This window comes from Heterocephalus glaber, unplaced genomic scaffold, assembly GCF_053883595.1.
Source record: "Heterocephalus glaber isolate CG9 unplaced genomic scaffold, H.glaber_assembly_v1.0 deba00001744, whole genome shotgun sequence".
Taxonomy (NCBI): domain Eukaryota; kingdom Metazoa; phylum Chordata; class Mammalia; order Rodentia; family Bathyergidae; genus Heterocephalus; species Heterocephalus glaber.
In genome coordinates this window covers 995036-1019502 of record NW_028258450.1, presented here as the reverse complement: position 1 = coordinate 1019502, position 24467 = coordinate 995036, and the positions used below count along the sequence as shown (strand labels likewise).

General features: G+C 58.2%; 2 protein-coding genes across 13 annotated transcripts; one reads left to right on the top strand and one right to left on the bottom strand.

The window, feature by feature from the left end:
- Positions 1-120: 120 nt before the first annotated feature.
- Positions 121-18931, top strand: Arhgef1 (Rho guanine nucleotide exchange factor 1). Of its 12 annotated transcripts, XM_021250874.2 has the most exons (33): positions 384-496; positions 605-694; positions 1134-1294; positions 1638-1766; positions 5085-5126; positions 5216-5299; positions 5735-5848; positions 7436-7534; positions 7744-7786; positions 8010-8256; positions 8638-8667; positions 8874-8973; positions 9102-9198; positions 9275-9310; positions 9515-9652; positions 10400-10505; positions 11536-11703; positions 11988-12133; positions 13846-13992; positions 14321-14403; positions 14583-14708; positions 14819-14933; positions 15051-15151; positions 15415-15492; positions 15767-15842; positions 15929-16096; positions 16681-16768; positions 16858-16944; positions 17260-17327; positions 17426-17512; positions 17887-18050; positions 18158-18262; positions 18500-18931. In XM_021250874.2, the coding sequence occupies exons 5-32, from the start codon at positions 5103-5105 to the stop codon at positions 18239-18241; spliced, it is 2904 nt and encodes a 967-aa protein (XP_021106533.2). In that variant the 5' UTR covers positions 384-496; positions 605-694; positions 1134-1294; positions 1638-1766; positions 5085-5102; the 3' UTR covers positions 18242-18262; positions 18500-18931. The 12 variants fall into 12 exon arrangements, with proteins under 12 accessions (XP_087056909.1, XP_087056911.1, XP_087056908.1 ...); XM_087200783.1 differs by lacking the exons at positions 384-496; positions 605-694 and adding an exon at positions 121-320 and having other exon boundaries at positions 1638-1754; XM_087200782.1 differs by lacking the exons at positions 384-496; positions 605-694 and adding an exon at positions 185-320.
- A 529-nt stretch (positions 18932-19460) lies between these two features.
- Positions 19461-24138, bottom strand: Erfl (ETS repressor factor like). Its single transcript, XM_013068560.3, has 5 exons — positions 24059-24138; positions 21202-21436; positions 20633-20828; positions 20399-20516; positions 19461-20039 (listed from the first exon to the last, which is right to left on the bottom strand). The coding sequence occupies exons 1-5, from the start codon at positions 24123-24125 to the stop codon at positions 19588-19590; spliced, it is 1068 nt and encodes a 355-aa protein (XP_012924014.2). The 5' UTR covers positions 24126-24138; the 3' UTR covers positions 19461-19587.
- Positions 24139-24467: the final 329 nt, after the last annotated feature.

Genomic DNA, 24467 nt, shown 5'->3' with positions numbered 1-24467 from the left:
GGCGCTCGCACCGGCCGGGGACGCGAGGACGCCGGTGCGCGGACGGACCGACAAAGCGGGGGCCGGGCGGGGCCGGGCGGGGCCGGTGCCTGCGGGGAAAGGAGGAGCCGGCGGGCGGCTAGAAGGGGAAGGAAGCGGAGGTGCCGGGCGGGCGCGGGGCGCGGGCAGGAAGCAGGGAGGGGCGCCGGGGCGGGGGCCTCCGGAAAAACGCCCCAACTTCCTGCCCCGCCGAGCCAGGAAGCCGGAGCCGGGACGCAGGGCCGGGATCGCCGAGCCCGACCTCGGGCGCCCCGCCGGCCACCTCTGGGCGCGGACTCCAGGTACGCAGCCCCCGGCCCCGCCCGGCCTCCTCCCCTCGGCGGGCGGCCGGGGGAAGCGGGAGGAGGAGGGAGCGACCGGGACACTGCCGGCAGCCGAGCGGCCTCCTGCGGCCAGTAGCCAGCGACCGCCCCCCGCGCGGGCCTCAGTTTCCTCATCGGTCTAAGGTGGCAAAGAGGTGATTAACATTTGCCAAGTACCTAGTAGGTGGGGATGAATGGTTCGAGGTCGTGGTCAAGCCTCTCCTTGCTTTGATGGCGAATGGGTGTTCACACCCATTGTACAGGTGGAGAAACTGAGGCCCAGGGAGCCTGAACTGACTCGCGCCACGGAGACACTTCGTGAGACAGTGTGCAGTTGGGATTTGAACTCGCAGGTGGTTCCTTCTTAGCCCAACCTTGAGTGCTTTAGGGCTCCATAAAATAAAAACAATAAGACCCTGAGCAACTGTGGAGCTGAGTTGCAGAGAACTTTTGAAAGGGTTTTTGTTTTGTTTTGTTGAGACAAGGTCTCGCCTTGAACTCACTATGTAGCCCAGGCTAGCCTCGAATTTAAGGTGATCCTCCTGCCTCAGCCTCCCAGGTGCTAGGATTACAGGCGTTAGCCACTGCGCCCGATTGAATGCGTTTTTGGGGGGAAGCTGTCCTCGGGTCACTAATTGTACCCTGGGAAGTGGTCTTAGAGAAGAGAGGTGGGAAGACTGAGGCCTGGAGAGAAGAAATTATTTTTTATTTTCTTGGGTTTTTGTTTGGAAGTTACTTTGATGTCAGAGGGAAAGGTACGCTCTAACCCAAGGTTTTGCTCTCCGGCTCCAGTTGAAGGAGATGACAGGGCTGCGGAGGGAATTGACGTACGAGCTTTGGGGATTCAGCTGGTCCCCGAGGTGGGGAGGCGAATAATGTGGCGAGCCTCAGCGCAAGACCGGGAGATTTGGGGTTGCAGTAATTCGGAGATCTCGGATTGAGCCTTGATTGGGGTAGGAACCCTCTGTGCCGCCGGCCGGGGAGGGGGGCGGGGCCGGAAGAGTGACGGGCAGTCGAGATGCGGAAACGCCGGCCCTCCTAGACAGGCCAGAGCGGTTCTATCTGGCCAGCGTGGCGGAGTGGAGCGCTAGAGAGGCCAGAGGAGGAGTAGAGTCGCCAGGGTAGGAGCCTAGCAGGAGCCCCGCTAGAGCGGCGAGCGGGAGGAGTGGAGCTGGGTGCAAAGGTAGACTATGAGGTAGCTAGAGAGACTCGGCGGCAGGGGTGGGGAAGTCCGGAGCCCGCGAACGGAGGCTTCGGTTCTGGCGGCTGCAGTGGCTTCTCTTCCCACCGGAGCAGGTGAGGGACGCGGCCCCTGGCGGACATAAGACCCTGACTCTGCAAGTCATCCCCGGCTGTGCACAGCGCCACTTCCACTGTAGGACTTGGGGCCGGTGTAGACCCGCCACGTCTCATGTAAGATTTGGGGTACGTGAAGACCCGCCGCTTTCCACATAGGTTACAAGGTCTCACAGACCCTCCAGGTTCCAGCTAGCCTCCCGTTGGGATCTGCCTTCTTATAACATGGAATTCTTAGATCTCCTAGAGTCCCGGGCCCGAGACCCATCACACACCTCTGTAGAATTCAGCTCCCCTTTTTAGTCTCCAGAGGCTCCATCGACTTTATAGAAATATGATCCATTTGATCTCTATAGAATCATGATCCATTTGATCCCTATATTCTTTAGACCCAGCGTGTGTCAAATAGAATCTGGGGCTGTATATATTCCAGGGGCCCATTTGAGGTTCTTAAAGGATTCCAGAGGTTCTTGGAGACACTGGGTCGTCTTCTCAATAGCTTATAGATCCTCAGCCCTGCAAAAAACCCAGATGCCCATGTGCACTTACTTTGCTTCAGGACCCCCTCACCTCGTGGACCTTAAACCTGTCCCGACCCCTCAGAGCCTCCTGCTCACAGTGCTCCCTCTGCTGGACCTCAGGCTTTGTTGTTGCCTACAGATCTCTCTCTCCTCTGACAGCTTCACCGTAATTGCCCAGCCATGGCAGGACCCCCTCACCTCCCATACCCTAAATCCTCCCTCTCACCCGACCCCCAGTCCTACCTGAGGCCCAAGCCTCTGTGGAACAGCTAGGTCCGACCTGTGTTCCTGCCCACGCCACAGCAGCCACATACCCCTGATTTTCCCAGGCTCCATAAGGAGACCCGATGTGTCTAAGAGCTTTGATTCAGATTTTAGTCTTTTAAGGATGGAGTAGGGGGCCAAGTCCCCAAGCTTGAAGCAACCTAGTCTGTTACATGCATAAAGTGTAGACCCAGGCTCTCAGCATCTGACCCTGCTGTGTCCTTTATGAACTGTGCTTCGGTTTCCAACTCTGTAGAATGAAGATAAGAATAATAGAGGCCCAAGAAAATAAGAAAAATAAAACAAACCAGAATACTACTACTAGTCTAGTGAAGTCATTGAGAGAATTGAATGAATTAACACCTGTAAAGCAATAATGCTGTGTCTGACGCGTACCAAGTGCACTTTAAGTTCTAGCTATTATTTCATATTATTGTGATGAGGAATAAGGAGATATGCTTAGCTGGGCATAGAGGCACACACCTGTAATCCTAGCTATTGGGGAGGCTGATCGAAAGTTTGAGGACAGCCTGGGAAACTTAGCAAGACCTTTTCTCAAAATAAAATTTGAAATGTCTAGGGATGTAGCTCATTGATGGAGCACTTGCCTAACATGTGCAAGATCCTGGATTCCATCCCTGAACTGGAAAATAAAAGGAGATGATGCCTGTCAAGTGCAGGATTCAAGGCCTGGCACTGAGCATGCATGCATTTATTTGTTTACTTATTTATTTATTTTTGTGTTTTGTTTTATTATTGTTGTTGTTGTTTTTGGTGCCAGGGATTGAACTTGGGACCTTGCGCTTGCGAGGCAGGCACTGGAACCACTGAGCTAAATCCCTGGCCCTATGTTTAGTTTTGTTTCATTTTGCAATCCTGGGGATTGAATTCAGGGCCTCCTGCATGCTAGACAAGCATTCTGCCATTGAGCTGCACTCCCAGCTCCTCTTTTGTTCCTTTGGGATCTCCCTGCCTCAGTTGAACCTTTCTGCCCCCAAGTGGGATACACATGAGCCCTTCATGTCCATGGAATGTTCTCCAGCCCAGAAGTTATGGCTGCTGGCCTAGTGAAGGCATCTCCATCTCTTGTGGGATTCAGACTAGCATGGGGTTGTTTGCAGTTTGGGGAGTTAACGGAGTTGATACATGGCAAGCACTTAAAGCAATGCCTAGCACACTGTAAGTGCTAGGTGAGCTTAGTCCTCATAATAAATAATTACTACTTTTTTTCTGCTTTGGTTTGAAAATTTATTTATGTGAACATTTAACAAACACTCAGAGCTTGAAATTACCCAAGCCTGGATGGTGGACAGATAAACTTTATGAAGAAGAATAAAAATTACGCCTGCTCAGGTGGACCCACAAGATGGCATTTGAACACTCCAGAAAGCATCATTGTTTAGTAATCATAATTGAAATCATAGCTACCATTTACTGACTGCTAGGGAGGAAACCCATGGAAAAGGGAGAGGGTGGATCGCAGGCAGTAAGAGATATAAATAGCTTTGGGGTTTGGGGAGCCGCCCCCTACTGGTCCAGCCCATTAGTCTTTCCACAGCTCCTTCCCCACTGACACAACTCCCATGGGATTAGTCAGACTAATTAGGGACACAGAAAATGTCCCTGGAAAGATTGAGGAAGATGTGGAGACTGAAGGGAGACAGACACGGTAGAGGCAGAGTTGGGGGAGAGAAGGGGACGGAGAGAGATGAGAGATAGCCAGAGACTCAGGGCAGTGGAAGCACCGGGGCACAGACAGGAGGAAGAGAGAAGAGAGGCAGAGGTGGGGGAGGACAGGTGAGAGAACCGAGGAAACCAGGGAGAAGAGGCACAGGCTCCAGGCAGAAACAGCATGGAGGAGCAGGCAAGACAAGATAGGATGGAGGGAGGGGTATGTGTACACCTTGAGAGTGGGCTGTCAAAGACCCCTTGTTTTGAAGTCCAGAAACCAGGATAGGGTTCTGGGGATCTAGCTCAGTGGTTCTAGCGCCTGCCTCGCAAGCACAAGGTCCCGAGTTCGATCACTGGTACCCACCCCCCAAAAATAAAGGCTCCCCAGAAACCAGGAAAGATAGATGGTGCCTAAGGAAAAGAAGAATCTCTGAGTTGGAGACTTTGGGTCCCCGAGAGAGGTGGTTCAGAGTTTTGTTTTCTTGCGTGGAGAGAGTTGAGACTGCCATTTGACTTCCTGTCACAGGAAGTGGGGCTGGTGGGTTCAGAGGCAACATCCTGGCCCAGGCCTGTCACAGATCAGAGGAGAGCCCCTCACAGCCCAGTCTTCTCCTTCTGACCTACCCTTCAACCTTTCCTTTGACTCTGCTTGTCTGGAGGCCTTGCTCTCTTGGGGACCAGACCCCAGCCCCTTAGCTCCTCCTCCTCTAGGGGTCCCAAATTGCCTGCTCTCGCCCCGCAGCCTTCTCAGGGACCCAGGCTTTGGGGCTCCCAGCCTACACTCCCCACCAGCCTTCAGTCCTTGGGCTCCCCGCCCCCCCGGCTGGCCTCTGAAGGGCTCTTTGTGTGGCACAGAGGCCCCATTGAGCTGCCGAAGCTGGGATACGGGGTGGCTGTTTACTCACCTTCACACCTGGGCCAGGAATCTATGAGTAACCGCCTCTGTGTGCCTCCTTCTGTTATCCCTAACCACACCCCCGCCTCTCCCCAGCCCTGCAGAGCTCTGGAGATGGAAGACATTGCCCCTCGGGCGGTGAGTGCAGAGAGCAGGGAAGCAAGGGTGAGAGGACTTGGGGCCTGCGAATTAGGGAGACCCATGGACTGAATCCTCCTCTTCCACAGGCCTCAGGGCTCCCCCGGCCTGGCCTGGTGCCTGTCAGCATCATCGGGGCTGAGGATGAGGATTTTGAGAATGAGCTGGAGGCGGTGAGCAGAGATGGGGTGGAAGAGCTTCTGTCCTACCCTCAGTGCTGTCCCTCCCACTGCAGGGCGACTTCTCCATCCTTAGATGTGTCCCCACTGCCCACCTCTCATCTTCCTAGTGCCAACTTCCTTTTCTCCCCCTCCTCCGTGCCCCGATCCTGCATGGACTCCCACCCTTCCTCCTCTGGCCCTAAATTGTCACTGTCCCCTGCATGGATCCCCATTTCTTCTCTTCTAATTTCTGCCACCAATATTAACACCACATCTCATCCGTTCTCCCCAACCACCTGCCCTTACTGTCACCATTATGGCATAGATGCATCACCCCTTCCAGGACCTTCACCAGCTTGGATCCATTTGAAAGGTGCTAGAGGCCAAGTAGCGTTAAGCCCAAGGCCCCTCCATCTCACGGCACTCAGCTTCCCTTTCCATACCCAGCACTCAGAGGAGCAAAACAGCCAGTTCCAGAGCCTGGAGCAGGTGAAGCGGCGCCCAGCTCACCTCATGGCCCTCCTGCAGCATGTGGCCCTGCAGTTCGACCCAGCACCCCTGGTGAGGGTGTGGCTGGGGAGGCCGGGGAGGGTTGAGGCTGGGATAGGCCAGGGCTTTCAGAGGGCCAGACCAATGAGAGTGAGCTGAAGGGCCAGGGATTTAGCTCAGCAGCAGCGCGCCTGCCTTGCAAGCACACGGTCCTGAGTTTGATCCCCTGAACAAAAAAAACAGAAAGTGAGCTGGACCAGTTTGGAGAACTAGCTCCAGAAAACACAGCACAAGATCTAGAGACAGTAGCACAGAGGAGAGACAGAAGGCACACCATGTGATCTAGATAAGCGAGTCCCCCGTGTAAACAGCAAGCACAGGCCAGGACCACATACACAGCAGGGCCATGCAGACAGCAGCAGAGAGCCCAGCAGAGTGGCAGAATCCATGTCCTGTCCCCTTCCTGCCTGGAGCAGCATCAATGACAGTACTCTTCCTCTGGACCCTGGAGAGGGACCAAGCAGACCCTTCTGGGTGGGTATCACCTAGCAGGCATTCAGGGCTGGTGCTTGGGAGAAAGCTATTAGTCATCCCAGGCCTCGATCCAGAAATAAAGAAACCGCCACAAGCAGCCAGTCATCAGGTGGGCGGGATGTAATCATTAACCCAGAAACTTCCTGCACCAGGCAGAAGATACCTGGGAGTTGTACATGCAGGACCACGCTGTGAGAAACACCTGCAGAGTCTAGCAGACTCCCCAGCAGGTGATTTAGGAAGGAGAAGCCACAGGGTTGGCTAACAGGTTTGTAGACAAGGGCCTCATTCCTAAAAGATCCACTACAACCCAGGCCAAGAGCCAGGGGATATTCAGAGCATTGTGCTATGGGAAATTCACAGTAGATCCCTTCAGAAAACTAGAAGCCTGAAAGAAATAGTAGGGAGGGCACCTGGGGTGCAGAAAGGGCACATTGACCTGTAGAGGCTGGTAATCCTGATGCCAAGGTTCAACAACTGGCCCCAAAAGAAACTGTCAAAAAAAACCTGGGAAATTACCAGTCTCTCTCCTATCTGCATTCTCCAGAAAAGCACTGCCCCTCCATTATTTACCAAGGCTTCGCTGTGCAGTAGGCCCCATCCGATGACATAGGAATCATAACCTACCTCTCACCGCCACACTCACACACAGGCTTTCACGTTCCTTAGTGTATTTCTAGACAATAGGGTGTAGCACAGATAAGCTGCTCACTTTCGGATTTCACATTTGCCACTTACCAGCTGTGTGACCCGGAACTGTCATCCTGAACTCAGTTTTCCATCTGTAAAATGGAGATAAGGGTGGTCCCTATGATTGAGCACATTAATTAATGGATATGTCAAAACTTTAGAACTGCGTCTGGTGTATGCCAAGTCCTCCATATAGCTAGGAGGAGGAGGAAGAGGAGGAGGAGGAGGAGGAGGAGGAGTGGTAGTAAAGAGGACCACAAAGAACCACATCAAAGGACAGAAAATTAGGAAATGCTCATAATGGTGGCCCTGGGGAGACTGCAAGGGAGACAGGGCTTGGAGGGTGGGAGTAGAGATTAGAGAGCTTCTCAGAGGAGGTGGCATGGGGTAGCTGAGGGCTGGGAGGGAGGAGAGCCACATTCTTTGTCACTCCAGCTCTGCTGCCTGCATGCAGACATGTTGTGCTCCCTGGGCCCCAAGGAGGCCAAGAAGACTTTTGTTGACTTCTACCACAGCTTCCTGGACAAGACTGCGGTGAGAGACACCTTCAAGCCACCCCTGTCCCCAACTCCTTGTTGGCCCTGGGGAGCCACCATGTGCCTCCCAACCTCTGGCCACTGAGGCACCTGTCAACCTGAGACATCCTCAACATCCTCCCTCAGACCCTTATTCCCACCAGGCTTCCTGGGCTGCATCCCCATGGCTCCCAGGCCCTCCCTCACTCCAGTCTCTCCCCCGAGCAGGTCCTGCGGGTACCAGTCCCTCCCAGCGTTGCCTTTGAACTCGGTAAAGACACAGGAGGGCACTGGGGATGAGGGAGGGTCTTTGGCAGGGATTGCCTCCCAAGACACCATGGAGAGGGAACAGGATTCATTCATTTATTCTTTCTTGATGATGGCAGCCCAAGGAAGCATGGCTGTCAGAGTCCACGGGTGGATGGGGACTGTGGTCCAAGCAGGTCAGAGCTGAGCCCAGGGAACTGGCCCCAGCACCGTGTGTGTCCCTGCAGACCGCACACGGCCTGACCTCCTCTCTGAGGACATCCAGCGGCGGTTCGTGCAGGAGGTGGTGCAGTTCCAGCAGGCAACCGTGGGCCAGCAGCTGGAGGACTTCCGCTCCAAGCGCCTCATGGGCATGACTCTCTGGGAGCAGGAGCTGTCCCAGCTAGAGGCCTGGGTCGGACGTGACAGAGCCAGCTACGAGGCCCGGGAGCGGCATGTGGCTGAGCGGCTGCTGAGCCACCTGGAGGAGATGCAGTGAGTGGGCAGCAAGTGGTCACCCTGTGCCACCCCAGCAGGTTCTGCCCCAGTTGGCCAGTGCCCTCGCAGTGTCAGGGTGCCTTTCTTAGCCTTTGGGTTCTTCCCCTCCCCTGGGTCTTCCCTTCCACCTTTGGAGTTCCTTGCAGCTTCTGGGTCTCCTCCACGGTTTTGTGTTCAGGCTTGGCACTCCTTATACTCCCCATCCATGTGGATGAGAGACCCTTCGCCCTCCCTGTGGTGGACCTGCCCAGGCATGGCAGTGCTCCTCTCTGCCTCCCCTTGCCTCTGCCCCAGGGACAGTAGCGTGGAGGTATGTGCGGGATGACAGCAACCTTGGACTTGGCAACTTTGTCACAACCTTCTTTTTTCTCCCCACAGACATACCATCTCTAGCGATGAAGACAAGAGGTGATGGGGTGGAGACCGTGGTGGGGAGAGGTGGTTGGTCCCCTGGGCCCAAGAGGGCCTGGGGCCTGGACTCCCTGGCTCTGTCCTGTGGAACCCTCCCCTCCTCCCCAGAGCCTCTGGAAGTGGTTGTGGGATAGGGAGGTAAAGGCAGGTGTCCATGTACCTGCATGTGTGCGATGAGGGCCCTCACTGCTTACTCCCTGCAGTGCTGCTGTGGTCACTGCCATCGGCCTGTACATGCGCCACCTTGGGGTCCGGACCAAGAGTGGGGATAAGAAGTCTGGAAGGAACTTTTTCCGGAAAAAGGTGCTGACCAAATCTGGCCCTTTCTTCTCCAGACACCCCCTGAGGGAACTCTGAGACCTGGGCACTTGGGTTCCATTCTGCTCTGTGCATCTTGCAAATGCTTCCGTCCCTTCTCCCACCTCCTGCAGGTGATGGGGAACCGACGGTCAGATGAGGCTCCCAAGACCAAGAAAGGACTGAGCAGTATCCTAGATGCTGCCCGCTGGAACCGGGGAGAAAACCAGGGTAAGGTGGCCCTGGCCTCTGCCCCGTCCTGCCTATCCTCAGGCACCCTCACCTCACTGTCCCTCTCTCATTTCAGCTCCAGATTTTCGACACCTCAAAAGCGAGGTTGATGGTAATGGACCTGTAGCCATCCGTCCTGGGACTTTCGAGAGGAGGGGCTCAGGCCTGGACCCCCGGGTCTGAGGGAGGAGGACTCTCCTGTGATAGGGAACAGGGGCAGGAGCACCATCATAGATCCCCATGAATCCATCAGGTAGTTGTAGATTGGAGTCATTGCTCTATGATTTCTCCTTCTTATCCCTTGCTGTCTCCCCAGCTGAGAAGCCAGGCCCTACAGACCGGAAGGGAGGCCTGGGGGTCTCCTCTCGGGACCGGAACACAGGGACTCCTGGCCTGGACACCCCTGGAGTGTCTCTACACCCTCTTTCTGGGGACAGCCCAGACCGGGAACCTGGTGAGTTTCCGGGCCCAAGGCTGAAGTACAGGCCAAAGTTGTCCAGGTTAAGCCCTCCTTTTCCTTCTCCCCTTTCTGGCCTCTGGTGTTATTAATAACCATCATGTCTTCCTGGGCTCTGACCTCCCTCCTGGTGCCAGGTCTCCTATCCTTGCATTGGATTTCCATCAGCCACTGGACTTGGTTTCCCAGAACCTCTCTGCGTGGTAGCGGGTCAACCCTCGTGTGCCCCATGGGTCGTGAGCCGCACAGCCCCACTTAGATCTTTTCTCATGCTCCTCAGAGCTGCACGGTCCTTAGCCCCTTGGATCTCATACAGTTGCTTGTCCTGGCCTGGGTTCAGATCCCCACTGTGAAGCTTACTCATGTTATATTTTGGAAATCACTCTCCTCTCTGAGCCCTACTTCCTCTTTGAGGAAGCCTGAGGGTTCAGAGAATGACTGGGCACAGAGGCTCTGGCCCCTCCATCCCCTTCCACCCGCGGGGCTGCAGTCTGGCCAGGTGGGTGTGTGCAGGGAGCACCCTAGTTCTCAGGCACCTCCATCCCCTTGGGCCCAGCCGCCCCCACCCGTGTTCTCAGTGATCTGAACATCTGTCCCCCTTTGAAGTCTGATTGGAACCACTGTGTGATGTCTGCCAGGCACTGTGTGCTTTAGTCCCCCATTCCACAGCTGGGACACTGAGGCCCCCAGAGGGTGGGTCCCAGGAGCTTTCCAGCCAGCCTCACACCGCTTTGCCCCCTGCAGGTGTCGATGCTCCCCTGGAACTGGGGGACCCGCCCCCACAGGGCCCAATGAGCCTGGAACCCCTGATGCCCCCGGAGAGCACAGAAGAGGGTGCTGAGACAGAGAGGTGCCCGGCTGGGGTGCTGCGGGGTGGGGCGGGCCCAGCTCAGCAGGGCCGGGGAGGGTGTGCGGATCGCCGCTGCCACTGTGCACTGCCCGTCCCCAAGCCGTGTCTACGCTGCCTGGCCCCCCTTCCTCCTGCTTTTCTCTGGGTCTTGGCTCCCTTCCTTTCTCCTTCTTCCTTCCTTTTCTCGCCTCTCCTTCCTCTCCTTCCTTGTTTGATGCTATTTCTCCTCCCTTCTCTCCTTGTGTCCTCATGGGTGCCCCCTGCCCAGCCTCTCCTGGCAGGTTTTCTTCCCCTTTTCCCTCCTCTCCCTTGCTCTTCACTCCCTTGGCTTCTCCCAACCTCTCATTTTCCACCCCTCCTCCTCAAAGCCCTTGCCCGCCCGCCTTGCTCCTGCTCCTGGTGTCCCTTATCCCCTTCCTCCGCTCCGTGCCCTGGGGGCCCTGTCCCCCTCACAGTTGGGGGGCAGGCTCTGCCCCCTGCCTGTCTTTGTGCCGCTGCTTTGGGGGCCCACTGGTGGGGCGGGGGTGGGTTGGTTCCCTCCGGCCCACCTCTGACCCTGTGCCCTCTCTCCCCAGAAAGTGGAAGAGGTGGGTGCCTGGGCCCTGGGCCGGGGGAGGGCTAGCCCCTCCCCCATTTCTCCCAGCCCCTCTCCCTCCCCATGGCCACCCCCTCCCCTTCACCCCCTGCGAGGGGTGGGTGGGGGAACGTCACCCTCCCAGTTGAAGAGCTAAGTATCAAAATCCTTCCCCTTCTGTCCCTGTCCCCCTGCCTCAGGAAGGGAGGGGGTCAGTCCTGTGTGCCACACTGGGTCCCCACCGCCACCCAATTCAGTACCCCTCCTCCTTCCCCTCCCTGCCCAGCACCCCAGAAATCCCACTGCTCCTGACTCTTCTCTCTCTTCTGTTGCATGTTTGATCTTGGTCTCTGTCCCTGTCCCTGGCCTGGTCTCCTCTGTCCCTGGCCCTGTCTTGGTCTCCCTGTTCTTGTCTCTGTCCTGGCCTCTGTCTCTGTCTTTGACCTTGGGGTCCAGGCTGTCAGGGCGTCTGGGGCGCTCAGAGAGCCTGCGGGTGAGTGACCGCCGCCGGCCTTCCCGGGGCAGCCTCGGGGCTAAGGGCCGGGGTGGGGGCCGCTCCCGGAGCGACGTGGACATGGACCCCAGCTCCGCCACGGCCGTGCTTGGCCCTGCCCGACGAGCCACGTACGTCCCCCCTGCCCCATGCACTGAGGCAACCCGGAAAGTCGGGAGGGGGTTATTGCCAGAGCCACAGAGAAGCAGGTAGCAGACGCTGAGGTCACCGAGGGCCAGCTGTGGTCACGGGCCTTGGAGGAGGAGGGCGTGGGAGAACTCTGTCTAGAGATCTGGGGACTAGTCCACCCTGGGAGCCTTAAATGCCAAGGCCACAGAGACGTTGACACTAAGGAGCCAAATGTTCCTCCATGGGTTGCGCCAAACTGGGGTCCTAGCAAGGCCTCTGTCCACAGCCCAGAGCCTGGAGACGAGGGGGAGCCTGGGCGGTCAGGACTGGAGCTGGAACCGGAGGAGCCCCCTGGCTGGCGAGAGCTCGTCCCTCCGGACACCCTGCTTAGCCTCCCCAAGAGCCAGGTGAAGCGGCAGGAGGTCATCAGCGGTGAGTTGTCCCCCTCCACCCCCACTGTGGTCAAGGACACAGTCCAGCTCTGGCGGTGGCGGAGACAGACACATGGCGATGTCCTTTCAGGTGTTGATTTACCCTGGAGGCTTCTGAGGGCAGCTTGTTTCCAGCAGAAGGCAGTTGGTTACATAAATTGCAGAACAGCCGCGAGATGGAGCATGAATGCAGCTGTCAAAGTGACATTTCCAAAGGATTTGTAGCAGGGCAAATAATGCTGATGTTAAGAGCCAGAAATGGGGCTAGGAAGAGTATAGCAGAGTGCTTGCCTAGCAGGTGCAAGACCCTGGGCTCTATCCCTAGCACCGCAAAAAAAAAGCCAGAAACAGTATATAAAAATTGCATTTCTAAACTGGGCATGTTGTTGGATGACTGTAATCCAAGCACGGGAGGGTGAAGCAGGAAGATCATGAGTTAGAGGCCAGCCTGGGCCACAGAAGACCCTGTCTGAAAAAATTAAAAATGCATTTCTAGCCAGGTGCAGTGGTGCAAACCCATAGTCACAGCACTCAGAAGGCTGAGGCAGGAGAATTGCCATGTGTTGAGGCCAGCCTGGGGTACATAGTGAGTTCAAGGCCAGCCTGAACTATATAGTGAGACCTTATCTCAAAAAAACCTAAATAAATAAACAGACAAATGAAAGATTGTTGTGAAGATATGATAATCTTTATGAAGTACTCACTGTACTGTGGGCCTTTTACTGGGATTGTTGTTATTAGTGTGATTTCACTGCTTTAGGGACACAAGGGTTCCCACAGGGAGAAGTTGGGGGAAATAATCAGTATCTTATCAGTGCTTGCTCCTGGGTGGAGAGATGATGGGCCCATCATTTTCATGTTGATTTTTTTTTTCCCCCTGTGCCTCCTAATTGTGTAGGAGAGGAGTGATTGCAAAGGTAGAAAAGCTTTGGAAGCTTGCTTGAAAGTTCATGTACTGGTTACTCAATAGTAGGAAATGTGCTCATTCAAAAGTTTGGTTGCCAGGGGTGGTGGCACACGCCTATAATAGCAGCACTCAGGAGACTGAGGCAGGAGGATCACTGCAAGTTCAAGGCCACCCTGGCGTACTACATAGTGAGACCCTGTCTCAAAAAACAAAACAAACAGGGGCCAGGGATTTAGCTCAGTGGTTTCGCCGCCTGCTGTGCAAGTGCAAGGACCTGAGTTCGATCCCAAAAAAACAAACAACAACAACAAAAAAACAAACAAAATGGGGGAGCACACTTGGCCTACCATGCATTTCATCCCAGCACTGCAAAAAAGAAATTAATAAAAATAAGAAAATAGAATTTTTAGGACAGTAAGTAAATACTTTTGGGTCACTTTTCTTTTTTTTTTTTTTTGAGATAATCTCACTATGTAGTCCAGGTTGGCCTCAAATTCAAGATCCTCCTGCCTCAACCTCCCAAGTGCTGGGATAGGCATGCACCACCACACTCAGCTCATTTGGCCTGTTTTATCACTGAAAGTTCTGTGATAAGCGAACCTGACCCACCGGTCACCCTAGCTGACTGCCAGGGCCAAAGGTGTGAATGACACTGCCCAGAGAGAGTGTGGGCCTCTCCAACTTCTAGGAGTGTTCTTCACCCCTCGGACTCTGTCTTCCCCTCCTCATTGTCCCAGCCCACCTCTGAGGCTGACTCCAGAGTCTGCACCCTCCCCAATGGTGCTTTCTGCTTTGGGCCCCCACAGAGCTGCTGGTGACAGAGGCGGCCCACGTGCGCATGCTGCGGGTGCTGCATGACCTCTTCTACCAGCCCATCGCAGAAGGAGGCTTCTTCGTCCTGGAGGAGCTGCAGAACATCTTCCCCAGCCTGGATGAGCTCATCGAGGTGCACTGTGAGTGCCTAGCCATTGCCCCTCCACACCCCACTGCTGTCTCCCTCCTTTAAGGATGCCCTTGAACCAGAGCCAGCCTGTCCTCCTTGAGCATCCCCCACAAGTAGCATCTGTCCAGCACTGGGGACCACCCATCCCGCCCCCCCCCCCCGAGCTCACTCCCCAGGGAGGCAGACCACTATCCAAGCACAGGAGGGCTGGGAGACAGGCTGATCAGCCCCCAGGACTGCAGACAGCCACCTGCAGCCTGACCCCCACCAGCTCCCACCTGGGTGCCTCAGTCTTCCAGGCCCTAACAGCTCACCCCCTCTCCTCACTGACCCCACAGCCCTATTCCTGGATCGCCTGATGAAGCGGAGACAGGAAAGTGGCTACCTCATTGAGGAGATTGGAGATGTGCTGCTGGCCCGGGTGAGGGTGCCCTGCCCAGCCCCTCCTCACTCCCCCAGCCTGGGACCTTTCCCCTCCAGACCCAGGGGGCTGGGGCTGGGGCTGGGCCTGGGGTGTCCTGCTTTAGGCTTCCATCCCTGCTGAGATTCTGTTCTTGCCAGTCCCATCTGAGACCTTCCCTGGCCTGAATCTTGCTGTAGTTTGATGGTGCTGAGGGCTCCTGGTTCCAGAAAATCTCCTCCCGCTTCTGCAGCCGCCAGTCATTTGCCTTAGAGCAGCTCAAAGCCAAACAACGGAAGGACCCCCGCTTCTGTGCCTTTGTGCAGGTGAGGTGGGGCCTTGGCCCCAGGGACCTAGGGAAGGAGGAGCTGGGGGCTAGATTCCAGGTCCCCTGGAGGTGGGGCCAGCATCCTACCCCACACTGTTTTCCCCCCAGGAAGCTGAGAGCCGCCCGCGGTGCCGCCGCCTGCAGCTGAAGGACATGATCCCCACTGAGATGCAGCGGCTGACCAAGTACCCCTTGCTGCTACAGAGCATTGGCCAGAACACAGGTACTGCGGCCTGCTCCACCCCTCTGGCCTCAGCTGCCCTTTCTTAGCCATGGCCAGAAGCAGGAGCCTTCAAGGTTGGGGTTCACTGGAGCTGGTTGGTCTCTCCCATGTCTGCAGAAGAGCCCAAGGAGCGAGAGAAAGTGGAGCAGGCAGCTGAGTGCTGCCGGCTGATCCTGCACCACGTCAACCAAGCCGTGCGTGACACGGAGGACCTGCTGGTGAGCGGGCATGGCCCTGGCCAGGTTGGGGGTGGGTGGGGCGCCAGGCCCCTCCTTACCTTAGCCACAGACCAGTCAGAGCCCTTGACTGCCCTCGGGTCTCCCAACCCTCAGCCACTCCCCTTCAAGGTCACTGGAGGTCAGGCCTGGCCTCATCTTGTCCCTCAAAGGTGACCTTGGCTCTCAGCTTCCCCAGCCTGGGGTATGTGGGGGTCAGCCCCAGTGCTCGGCTTGTCCCTTGAACACTGTCATCTCTGCTCCAGCGGCTCAGGGATTATCAGAGGCGCCTGGACTTGTCCCACCTTCGGCAGAGCAACGACCCCATGCTGAGTGAATTCAAGGTAGGCCTGTGGGCCCCTCCCTCTCGTGCCCACTGTCCACCCTGCTCCTGCCCTCTGGGGGATTCTGACACAGCCCCCACCCCGGCCCTGATAATGTGCCCAGGGAGCCTCACCACCCACCCGATTTCCAGCCCGGTGTCCATCGAGACTCTTGACTTCACTCCTTGCCCCACGGCTAGGACCAGTCCTTGGCCCTGAAACTGTCCTGCCTGCCACTCTTCTCTCCCTTCCTTTCCTCTCGCCTTGGCTGACCATCACTTCCTCCTGCCCCCAGAACCTGGACATCACCAAGAAGAAGTTGGTCCATGAGGGACCCCTGACATGGCGGGTGACCAAGGACAAGGCTGTGGGTGAGCACCAGGGTGGCAGCAGGGGTGGAGACAACGACAAGGTGTGGGGGGTCAGGTGGGAGCACCCACTGGCCGTGCCCCTTCAGAGGTCCACGTGCTGCTGCTGGACGACCTGCTGCTGCTGCTCCAGCGCCAAGATGAACGGCTGCTGCTCAAGTCACACAGCCGGACACTGACGCCCACACCCGACGGCAAGACCATGCTGCGGCCCGTGCTGCGGCTCACTTCTGCCATGACCCGAGAGGTGGCCACCGGTGAGAGCAGCGGTGGGGTGAGGGCAGGTCATCAAGCAGAGCTTCCCTGTAGGGAGCCGAGGAGCCCACTCTGAGGCAGGGGCGGCTGTCATAGAGGCTCAGAAGGGGCCCACTAGGCTGGTGGAGGCAGAGGTGGCAGGATGCTGCAGGAGCGTAGGAAAGTAGAGAGAAACTGCTCCTGTGTGTGTTTGCACTGACCTGTGGCCTGCCCTGACTGGTATTTTGACGAGACACTCTGGCTGCCACTTGAGAATCATAGGGTATAGGGCCAGAAGCTGGGAATCCAGGCAGGAGGGACCAGCAGACGTACTGCCTAGAAGCTGCAGCAGGGCCGGGGCCATGGGAGACGCTCGATGGTGGGGCATCTGGGGGCTTCTGTAGGTACAGCCAGCCAGGGGACTTGTTGCCTGATGGGATCAGGGTCTGTGGGAGCCGGAGGGATGGGGACAGGAAGTGGGACTGGGAGATCAGCCAGACAGCAAGGGGTGAATTGCATCTCTAGGGCTTTCTAGCATCCCACCTGCACAGGACAGGCAGGGTGCATACTGGGAGGTCCTGGCCCTGAGCTCCTTCTCCCTCCACAGATCACAAAGCTTTCTACGTCATTTTTACCTGGGACCAGGAGGCCCAGATATACGAGCTGGTAGCACAGACGGTGTCGGAGCGGAAGAAGTGAGGGGGGTTCCCTGGGGACAGTGTGGGTGTGGGAGGTGCCCCCCCCAGGTCTGGAGGTGCTGACTGGCCTGGGCCTTTCTCCCCAGCTGGTGTGCCCTCATCACTGAGACCGCTGGATCCCTGAAAGTCCCTGCCCCTGCCTCCCGCCCCAAGCCCCGGCCCAGCCCAAGCAGGTGAGGGGGACCAGGGAGGGAGCTGGAAAGGTGGGGCGGCTTCCCTTGGCATCCCCAGAACCCAAGCCCCGGTCCCGGCTCAGTGTGCATGTGTGTGAGTGTGCATGCCGACCCCACCACGCCCATCTGTCTCCTATCTCCAGGCCTCTCGGTGGTCTTCCATTGTCAGGGCCTCTGTGTCTCCCTGTGTCCTGGCCTCCACCTCTGTCTCTGTCTCCGGACTGTCCCGCCTCCCCACCTCCAGCTCTCTGTCTCTCTGACCCCGCTGCCCAGCAGGGCCAGGGGTGTGGGGTCACCCAGCACTTCTCCCCACAGCACCCGAGAACCCTTGCTCAGCAGCTCTGAGAACGGCAACGGTGGCCGAGAGGTGCCTCCAGCTGATGGTGAGACCGGAGGGCCACTGGGTGGGGAATCACGAGCAAGGAGAGGTGTCCACAGTATGCCCAGCCAGATCTGAGTACCCTCCTGTTTGCCCATCCAGCCCAGACTGAGAGAATCCTCAGTGACCTCCTGCCCTTCTGCAGACCGGGCCCTGAGGGGCAGCTCGCTGCCACAGCCCTTCGGAAAGGTAGCCCAGCCCTGCCCCCCCAGGGCAGCCGCCAGCCAAACGGTGCCTCTGTTCCAATTAGAAAAAGCTTCCCCATTTCCAGTCTGTTTTATGTCCAGCCAGTAGGACCCAGATGCACCGAGCCGACCCAGCCTGCACCACCATCCTGGGTGGCCCAAGCCCCTCTTCTTTCTACATCAACATCCCTCCCTTAGCCCTAGATTCAGCCTTTCTGTCTGCAGTGCCCTCCTGCCGCATCCAGCCCTGACCCCAGCCTCCCCACTATATCCTCCCCACCCAGCAGGCCCTTGGCTTCTGCCCTTCCTGCCCCTCCGGGACCCCAGCAGAATCCTCTGCCTGCCTCTCATGACTCCATTCCCCTTGTCCCTGGCCAGTGCTGTCCCTGAAGCAGCTCCTGTTGCCCACGGAGGAAGACAGCGGGGCGGGGCCTCCCCGAGACGGGGATGGGGTACCAGGTGGTGGCCCCTTGGGCCCTGCGCAGACCCAGGAAATTCAGGAGAACCTGCTCAGCCTGGAGGAGGCCATAAAGCAGCTGGAGGTGTGGCTGGGGGAGGGAGCCCTGGGCACACCTTGCACCTCGGGGGAGGAGGACCCCCCCCTCTCCCTCTCCCTCTCCCTCCTGACCTGACGGCCCCTCCCCACTAGGAGTTGGAGGAGGAATTCTGCCGCCTGCGGCCCCTCCTGGCTCAGCTGGGAGGGAACCCTGCTCCCCAGCCTGGCTGCACATGAGGCTTCAGCCCGCCCCTGCAGGTGAGTAGGGGAGCTGGGCTGGGTGCGGCCCTGAGGGGACAGAGCGGCCGGCGCCTGTGCCTCCCAGCCCCGTCTGGGTCTCCCTTCCTCCTGCGTGTCTGCGATCACTGCGCCGCCTCTCCCCTTGGTCCCTGCTTCCTCTGTCAATTTGTTTCTCTGCCTCTCTGCCTTCTCGGACTTCTTCTCCCGCCTGGTCTCTGTCCCTCCATCTCTCCCCTTCTTCTCCTGCACCCCCAGGCCTTTCAAAAGGAAGAGACGAGCAGGGGAGAGGACGTGAGGGGCCCCTGCCCCCACCGCTGCAGCCACATCTCACACCCCAGGGACCTGAAGAGGGAGCCAGGCCGCCGCCGCTGGGGCCACACCTGGGAAGGGCCCAGCTGCGGTCCCTGCCTCCTCCACCAGCCTCGCTAGGCCTGCTCTCCCTCCTGGCTTCTGCTTGGGGGACTCAGGGCTTCATTCCAGGGGGTGCCACCAGGACCCCCCTTTCCCTGGCCGTCTCAGTATTGCTTGCGGGGGCACCCCTCCATCCCCCATCCCCAAGTGCCTTTGCTGTTTTTATACCCTGAATTGGAGGTTTATTTTTTAATATATATTACCTAAGGAGAGGTCTGGGGGCGCTCGGCGGGGTGTCCGGCTGCCTCCTGCTGACTTCCTAGGCCCGACCACGTATCTCTGCCTCTTACCTCCTTTTACTTTTGCGTTCATTCATTCTTGTGTCTTAACAGTTACCCCCAGCACCCTGCCACACACACTGGATGTAAGGAGCCCCCACTCTTCCCAGCCCCCACCTGGGGCCCCAGTCATCTAAAACACTGGGGGGACCCACCAATCTCACTTTCTGTTCTTTTATTTTTGTAGTAAACTCTCCGGAGGTGGCTATGGGGGGTCGTGGGGAGCTGGTGGGGAGGGGGCCCTCCTGGGTGGGGGCTGGGGGCGGGGTTATTGCTCTGAGCTCCCTTTCCCCAGGGGGCCTGCGTGGGAGGTTATCAGGATGGGGCCGGCACGGGGGCTGGAGACACGGCCACACAAACACACAGGTCACAGCAACGGGCCGGGGAGGTGGGCAGGCTGAGCGCCATATTGCACTTTGGGAGTGGGGCCAGGCGGGGACCCCTCAAACTGGAGCCTGGAGAGGAGGCCGGAGGCCTTCAGGTTCCTTCCCCACCCCTTGGGGTGAGAGGTGAGACCCCCAGTGTTGGGCTGGGGAGGGCTGCCAAGGGCTGGGCCTGGGCCTTGGTCTGGCATGGAGGGCAGACTGGGTGGGTGAGCCTCTGAAGGTGGCCCTCCTGGTCCCGCCTCGGCAGAATCCATCGCCCCACATTGGCTCAGCTGCCGGTACCCGCTTTGCCCGCCTTGGCCTTGGGGGGCCCCGGGAGGCTCTCATCGCCCTCACTGTCAGAGCTGCAGGCGCTGACATCGGTGATCTCCAGCTCCGAGTCGCTGTCGTCCTTCCCTGCCAGCGCAGGCTCTGGACCCCCAGCTCCTGGCAGTGCCAGGCGAGGGGCTGCTGCTGCCAGACCTGAGGGGCGCTCGGGGCCCAGGCTCTCCCCGGTCGCAGCCAGCAGGGGTGCAGCTGTGGGGCCTCCCCCAGCCCCTGCAGAGGGCAGGTGGCCCAGGGAACTGGCCAGAGGGCTGGGATAGAAGTGGGGGGGGTAGAGAGACGGGGGCAGCTTGGGGAAGGGGCCCGTGAAGTACGGGTTCAAGTTCCAGGGGCACTCAGGGAAGGCGCGGCTGTAAGGACCCAGCAGGCCAGGGGGCTTGGAGTAGCTGGGGGCACCTGGGGGGGGGGGATGGGCTGGTCAGGCTGGGCCCCTCGACCTGGGGTCTGCCTGCCTGGGGCTGGTTGGTAAAGGTGCTGCCTCCTGCTCTGTTCTGCTCCATTCTCCCCTGTCATCCTCACTGTCCCCCCTGCTCCCCCTCACAGCTCCCCTTTCCTTTAGTGCCCCTACAGCCCTTCTCCCAGCTTGTCCACCTCCCGCTCCATACATCCACCGGCTTTTAAACAGGCGTGCACACGTGAACACACACAGCCTGGCCCCAGGCTTCCTTCCTCCAGCCTGTCTCCTGCAGTCTTGTCTTGTTCTCCCTCAAACCCCTGCAGATATCCCATAACCCTTGGGACCCACAGGCCCTTACCAGAGCCCAGGAATGGGAAGGGGCTGTCCAGACGCAGTTTGTCCATCTCAGAGGTGAACAGGGGCGTCCGGGCCCCTGGCTCTCCAAGGCGTGGGGCGGAGAACAGGGTCTGCAGGGTCTGGAGAGGGGAGTGGGGGAGGCAGTGCTGCTCACACTGCCCCTTCCTGGGCATTTCATGGTGGGGGGAGTGAGATGCCCCAGTTCCAGTTCTGGGACCCAAGGATCCAAACTCACCTCAGGGGTGAGGGGAGGAGCATCTGGCCCAGGGGCGCCCCCAAAAGGACCAGGGGTCAGCAAGAGTGGGGAGCCAGTGGCAGCGGCCGCCACATCCAGCAGTGGGTAATTGACAAGCACGACTTTGCTGAAGTTGAACTTGTAGGTGAACCTCTTCCCTTTGGTCTTGTGGAGAATGCGCTTGTTGTAGTAGTAACTGTGGGGAGAGAGGTTTTGCTGTCCTGGGGAGGGGCAAAGAGAACCCTAGGGGTTTTAGATAGAACCTTCCCTGTGCCAGCAGTTTAGGAAAACAGATTCACTCGGTGAAGGGTCACAGGGCAAGGGAAGGGTAAGGCAGGAGCCGAAATCCTACCCTGCATGGCTCCAAAGCCCAGGGCTCAAGTCCTCTGTTTTCTCTCTTCCACTCACAAGTAATTATGACAGCTACAATACAGAGCCCTGTGCTTTGGGATCCAACAGGATTTGGCCCAGGATGTGAAGGGAAAGCTCCCAGCAGGTGGGACCAAAGGCACAGTGCCTGCCGGGAGGGGAGGGGGAGGTGGGAGTCCAGGCCTGCAGCCCCTCCTCACCGAAGGGCCCGGCTCAGCTTGTCATAATTCATGTGGGGCTTGCACTTGCGGATGCCCCAGAGCCGGGCCACCTCATCAGGGTCCTTGATGACGAATTCCCCGTAGTCCCCCTGCCAGGCGATGACGCCCTGGTACTCCTCCTTCTGCAGCAGCTCCAGGATAAAGTGCCACAGCTGGATCTGCCTCGAGCCAGGGGACGACTCCGGCTTGTAGGCCCAATCCGGGAAGGCAAACCCTGGGGACAGGAGGTAGGGAGTGGCCTGGGGTCAGGATGCCAGGCTGTGGGTCATGCCAGACTCAGCGACCCGAGGGGCATCCAGTCCTCCCCTGGCTTCAGGGCTCTGAGGAGTAGCTGCCGGCCTAAGGCAACTTTAAGGACCAGGTTGTCATCTCCAGATATGGCCTGCTGTTGTCTAGTCCCTAAACTGTCCAAACTAAGAGAGGCCCCTAGGTCGCTGCTCCCTGCCTGACCTTCTACCCACCTGGGCACAACTCCCTCGGGGTCGGCACTGGGGGTGGGGGTGGGAAGGGCCAGTTCCCTGTACCAGCCACACTGGGGAGGTGCTGGATGGGAAGGGCAACCCCTCTCCAGCTGAGCCCTTCTCTCTGGTGTCTCCTGCACCCTGAGATTCTCTGTCTCCCCTCTTTCCAAGCCCTTGCCCCCTGCTCCATCTCCATACTCTCCCGAGTCCTCCACCAGCCCCACCTGGGCTGACCCCATGTACACATCTCTCTGCACCTGGCTGTCTGTCCCCTCCACAGCCCCAGGACCCCTCTCCATATCTGTGCTCAGGTCTATCAGAGCTGTGCAGAGCAGGGTTGTGTGTCCTTTGTGTGCAAGCACACATGCTCATGCCCTCTCACAGATGCCTGTGGCAGACAACGCATCCCATAAACATCCACTCACTCATCAGACACCCAGCCATACCAAGGGACACAGTCATGGCAGAGCACCCCACAGGGCCTCCAAGGTAGGCACGCCAGGCACAGACTGCCCAAGGTACAAGGTCAGTCACCCCAACAAGCCAGCACTGCGCACCCATCACAACATGCACCACTGTACATTTCCTCCAGCTCCTCAGAACTGGGACCCATTAGCAACACAATTGCAACAAATGACACGCATAGTAGCCCAAAGAGCCAACTAACACCCAGTGTGATGGAGACCATGTCTGCAGCATCCAGTCATTCAGGTCTACAGGTACACAGCCAGACAGACACATGCAGGGCGACACTCTGGTAAGCATCCTCCCAAACCCACACCCACAGGTCAGCACACCTGCAGCTCATTGTCACATACTTCACACAGGGAGGGGTGCCCTGGGCTCCGCTGTCCATGTACACTAAGAAGGTGGGTGCAAGTGGGAGGTCTTGCCCACCCTTAGATCTCACCTCCCATCCAGAAGGCTCAGGCCTTGGGTCCAGCTTCTGAGTCACATCCCTTGTCCCTTCCCCCGGCACAGAGCCCCCAGACCCAGGCATCAGTGCAATGCAGCGGCCCCCTTCCCAGCTGAGAGCCCTGCAGGAAGGAAGGGGCTGCTGAGGAGGGGGCGATGGGGCAGAGCACCACTGAGCTGGGAGACCTGGGTCCCTGAATCCACTTGCTATGTGGCCACTGGCAGGTCCTTGCCTTCTCTGGCTGCTGATGCAAGGAGAAGTAGAGTCCTGTCCAGGCTGCCTGGTGTGGAAGAGTGGGCGCTAATGCCCTCCTGCCAAAATGCCAGGCAGTTCCTCAATGGGAGATTTTTATCTCAACTCCTTTCTGTGCCTTTCTCACCTCAGATGACAGGACTCAAGCAAAGACAGCTTTGGCCCACTTCACACCCCAGAACACACCCTACCAGCCTACAGGGAAGCGAGTGTACCACAGACTCATTCATACAGCCCCAAGATGATAATGCAAAACCAACCCAGAAAAGCCACCTTCCCTGGAACACACCTTCTCTAACGCCTTATAGTCACTGAGACAGATACACGGCTGGAGAGAGCCCCCAGTCAGCTGGCGACACACACACTGATGACAACCCCAAATACTGTCTGACACACACAAACACCTGGATGGAAAGCTAGACACAGAGCCTGCCCGAGAGGCCGGGGGCACATCCAGCCACGCAGCCCAGAATGTGCCAAGAAGTCCCTGGGAATGCCACGTAGCACACCGCTTAGGTGGCCTCAGCCGGGCACACGCGGGCACACGCAGATGGGCAGACTGGCGCCGACACTTGCCCAGGTGAACCCTTCTAGAAACACTAAAGTGTGACACAAGATGTGCTCCACAACGAGACCCCAAATAACCAAGTGGTCTTGTCTCTCCCTTGCTGTCACTCATGCGGGCATGCACACTTGCACACACACCACACACACACTGCCATCTGTGGGGAGTGTGACTCAGGCTCAAATGCACGTCCAAGCCAGCCTTTCTGTCCTTATCCCCAGTCCTGAGCATCCACTTCTAAGCAAGCCGGCTCTCCCGGGCCCGGGCTGCTTGGGCTGATCTGACTGTCCATCTGTCCGTTGTACCTGGCCTAATGCCCCTCCAGTCCTGCTCCCCGCCGGCTGCAGGTGCTGGGTGTCCAGGTATGCATGGCTGATATGCCCAGGCATCCTCATCTCTCACTGACCTCTTTGCCTCATCCACCCCACCCCCATGTCCCAGCAGGCAGGTGGCAGGGAGAGCTGGCTACGAAGTTTTTAGCCAAGTTTTTTGTGAAGGGGTTTTATTCAGGGGACTCTGACAGAGACCAAGGGAGACAGATGCACAGATGGACAAGAAGACACACAGAAAGAAGGTAGAGAGAAGGAGGTGTGCCCCTAGGGAGGGCTGGGGGGGCAGGGTCGGGGGATCTGGGCCAGTTACCGGGGGTCCAGAGAGCCGGCAGGGCAGGCGGGGCGAAGAGGAGCTCGGAGACGCAGCTACAGTCCATGGCGGAGCTGGCCCTGCAGAGGCCGGACAGACACACGGGGATGGGGACAGCAGGAGAGACAGACAGGTCAGCCGGGCCGGCGGGACCCTGCAGGGCTCCCGTCTCCCAGCCCCACCCGCCCCCTGGTACCCACTGCTCTCTCTGCCCCCAGTTCCTCCCAGCCCGCTTTCCCTATGGGCCTCCCCCTGCCCCCTGTGCCCCTCTGTCCCTGGCCCGAGCCACCATCCTCCCCTCTCAGCCTCCTGCTGGTGCCTCGGTCACTAACCGCGCTCCCAGCCTCTCCTCACTGCCCGCCACTCGCTGCGGCTGGCTCACTCGCACTCACTGGCTCTCACTACCCGC

Bases quoted from the DNA above. Each gene is read 5' to 3' on its own strand.
- Erfl (XM_013068560.3), bottom strand. From the start codon at position 24,125: ATGGACTGTAGCTGCGTCTCCGAGCTCCTCTTCGCCCCGCCTGCCCTG. The intron at 21,437-24,058 runs GTAACTGGCCCA...TCCTGTCCCCAG, and splicing joins GCCGGCTCTCTGGACCCCCG to GGTTTGCCTTCCCGGATTGG. The intron at 20,829-21,201 runs GTGAGGAGGGGC...CTCTCCCCACAG, and splicing joins AAGCTGAGCCGGGCCCTTCG to TTACTACTACAACAAGCGCA.
- Arhgef1 (XM_087200783.1), top strand. From the start codon at position 5,103: ATGGAAGACATTGCCCCTCGGGCG. The intron at 9,199-9,274 runs GTAAGGTGGCCC...CTCTCATTTCAG, and splicing joins GAACCGGGGAGAAAACCAGG to CTCCAGATTTTCGACACCTC. The intron at 14,404-14,582 runs GTGAGGGTGCCC...ATCTTGCTGTAG, and splicing joins GAGATGTGCTGCTGGCCCGG to TTTGATGGTGCTGAGGGCTC.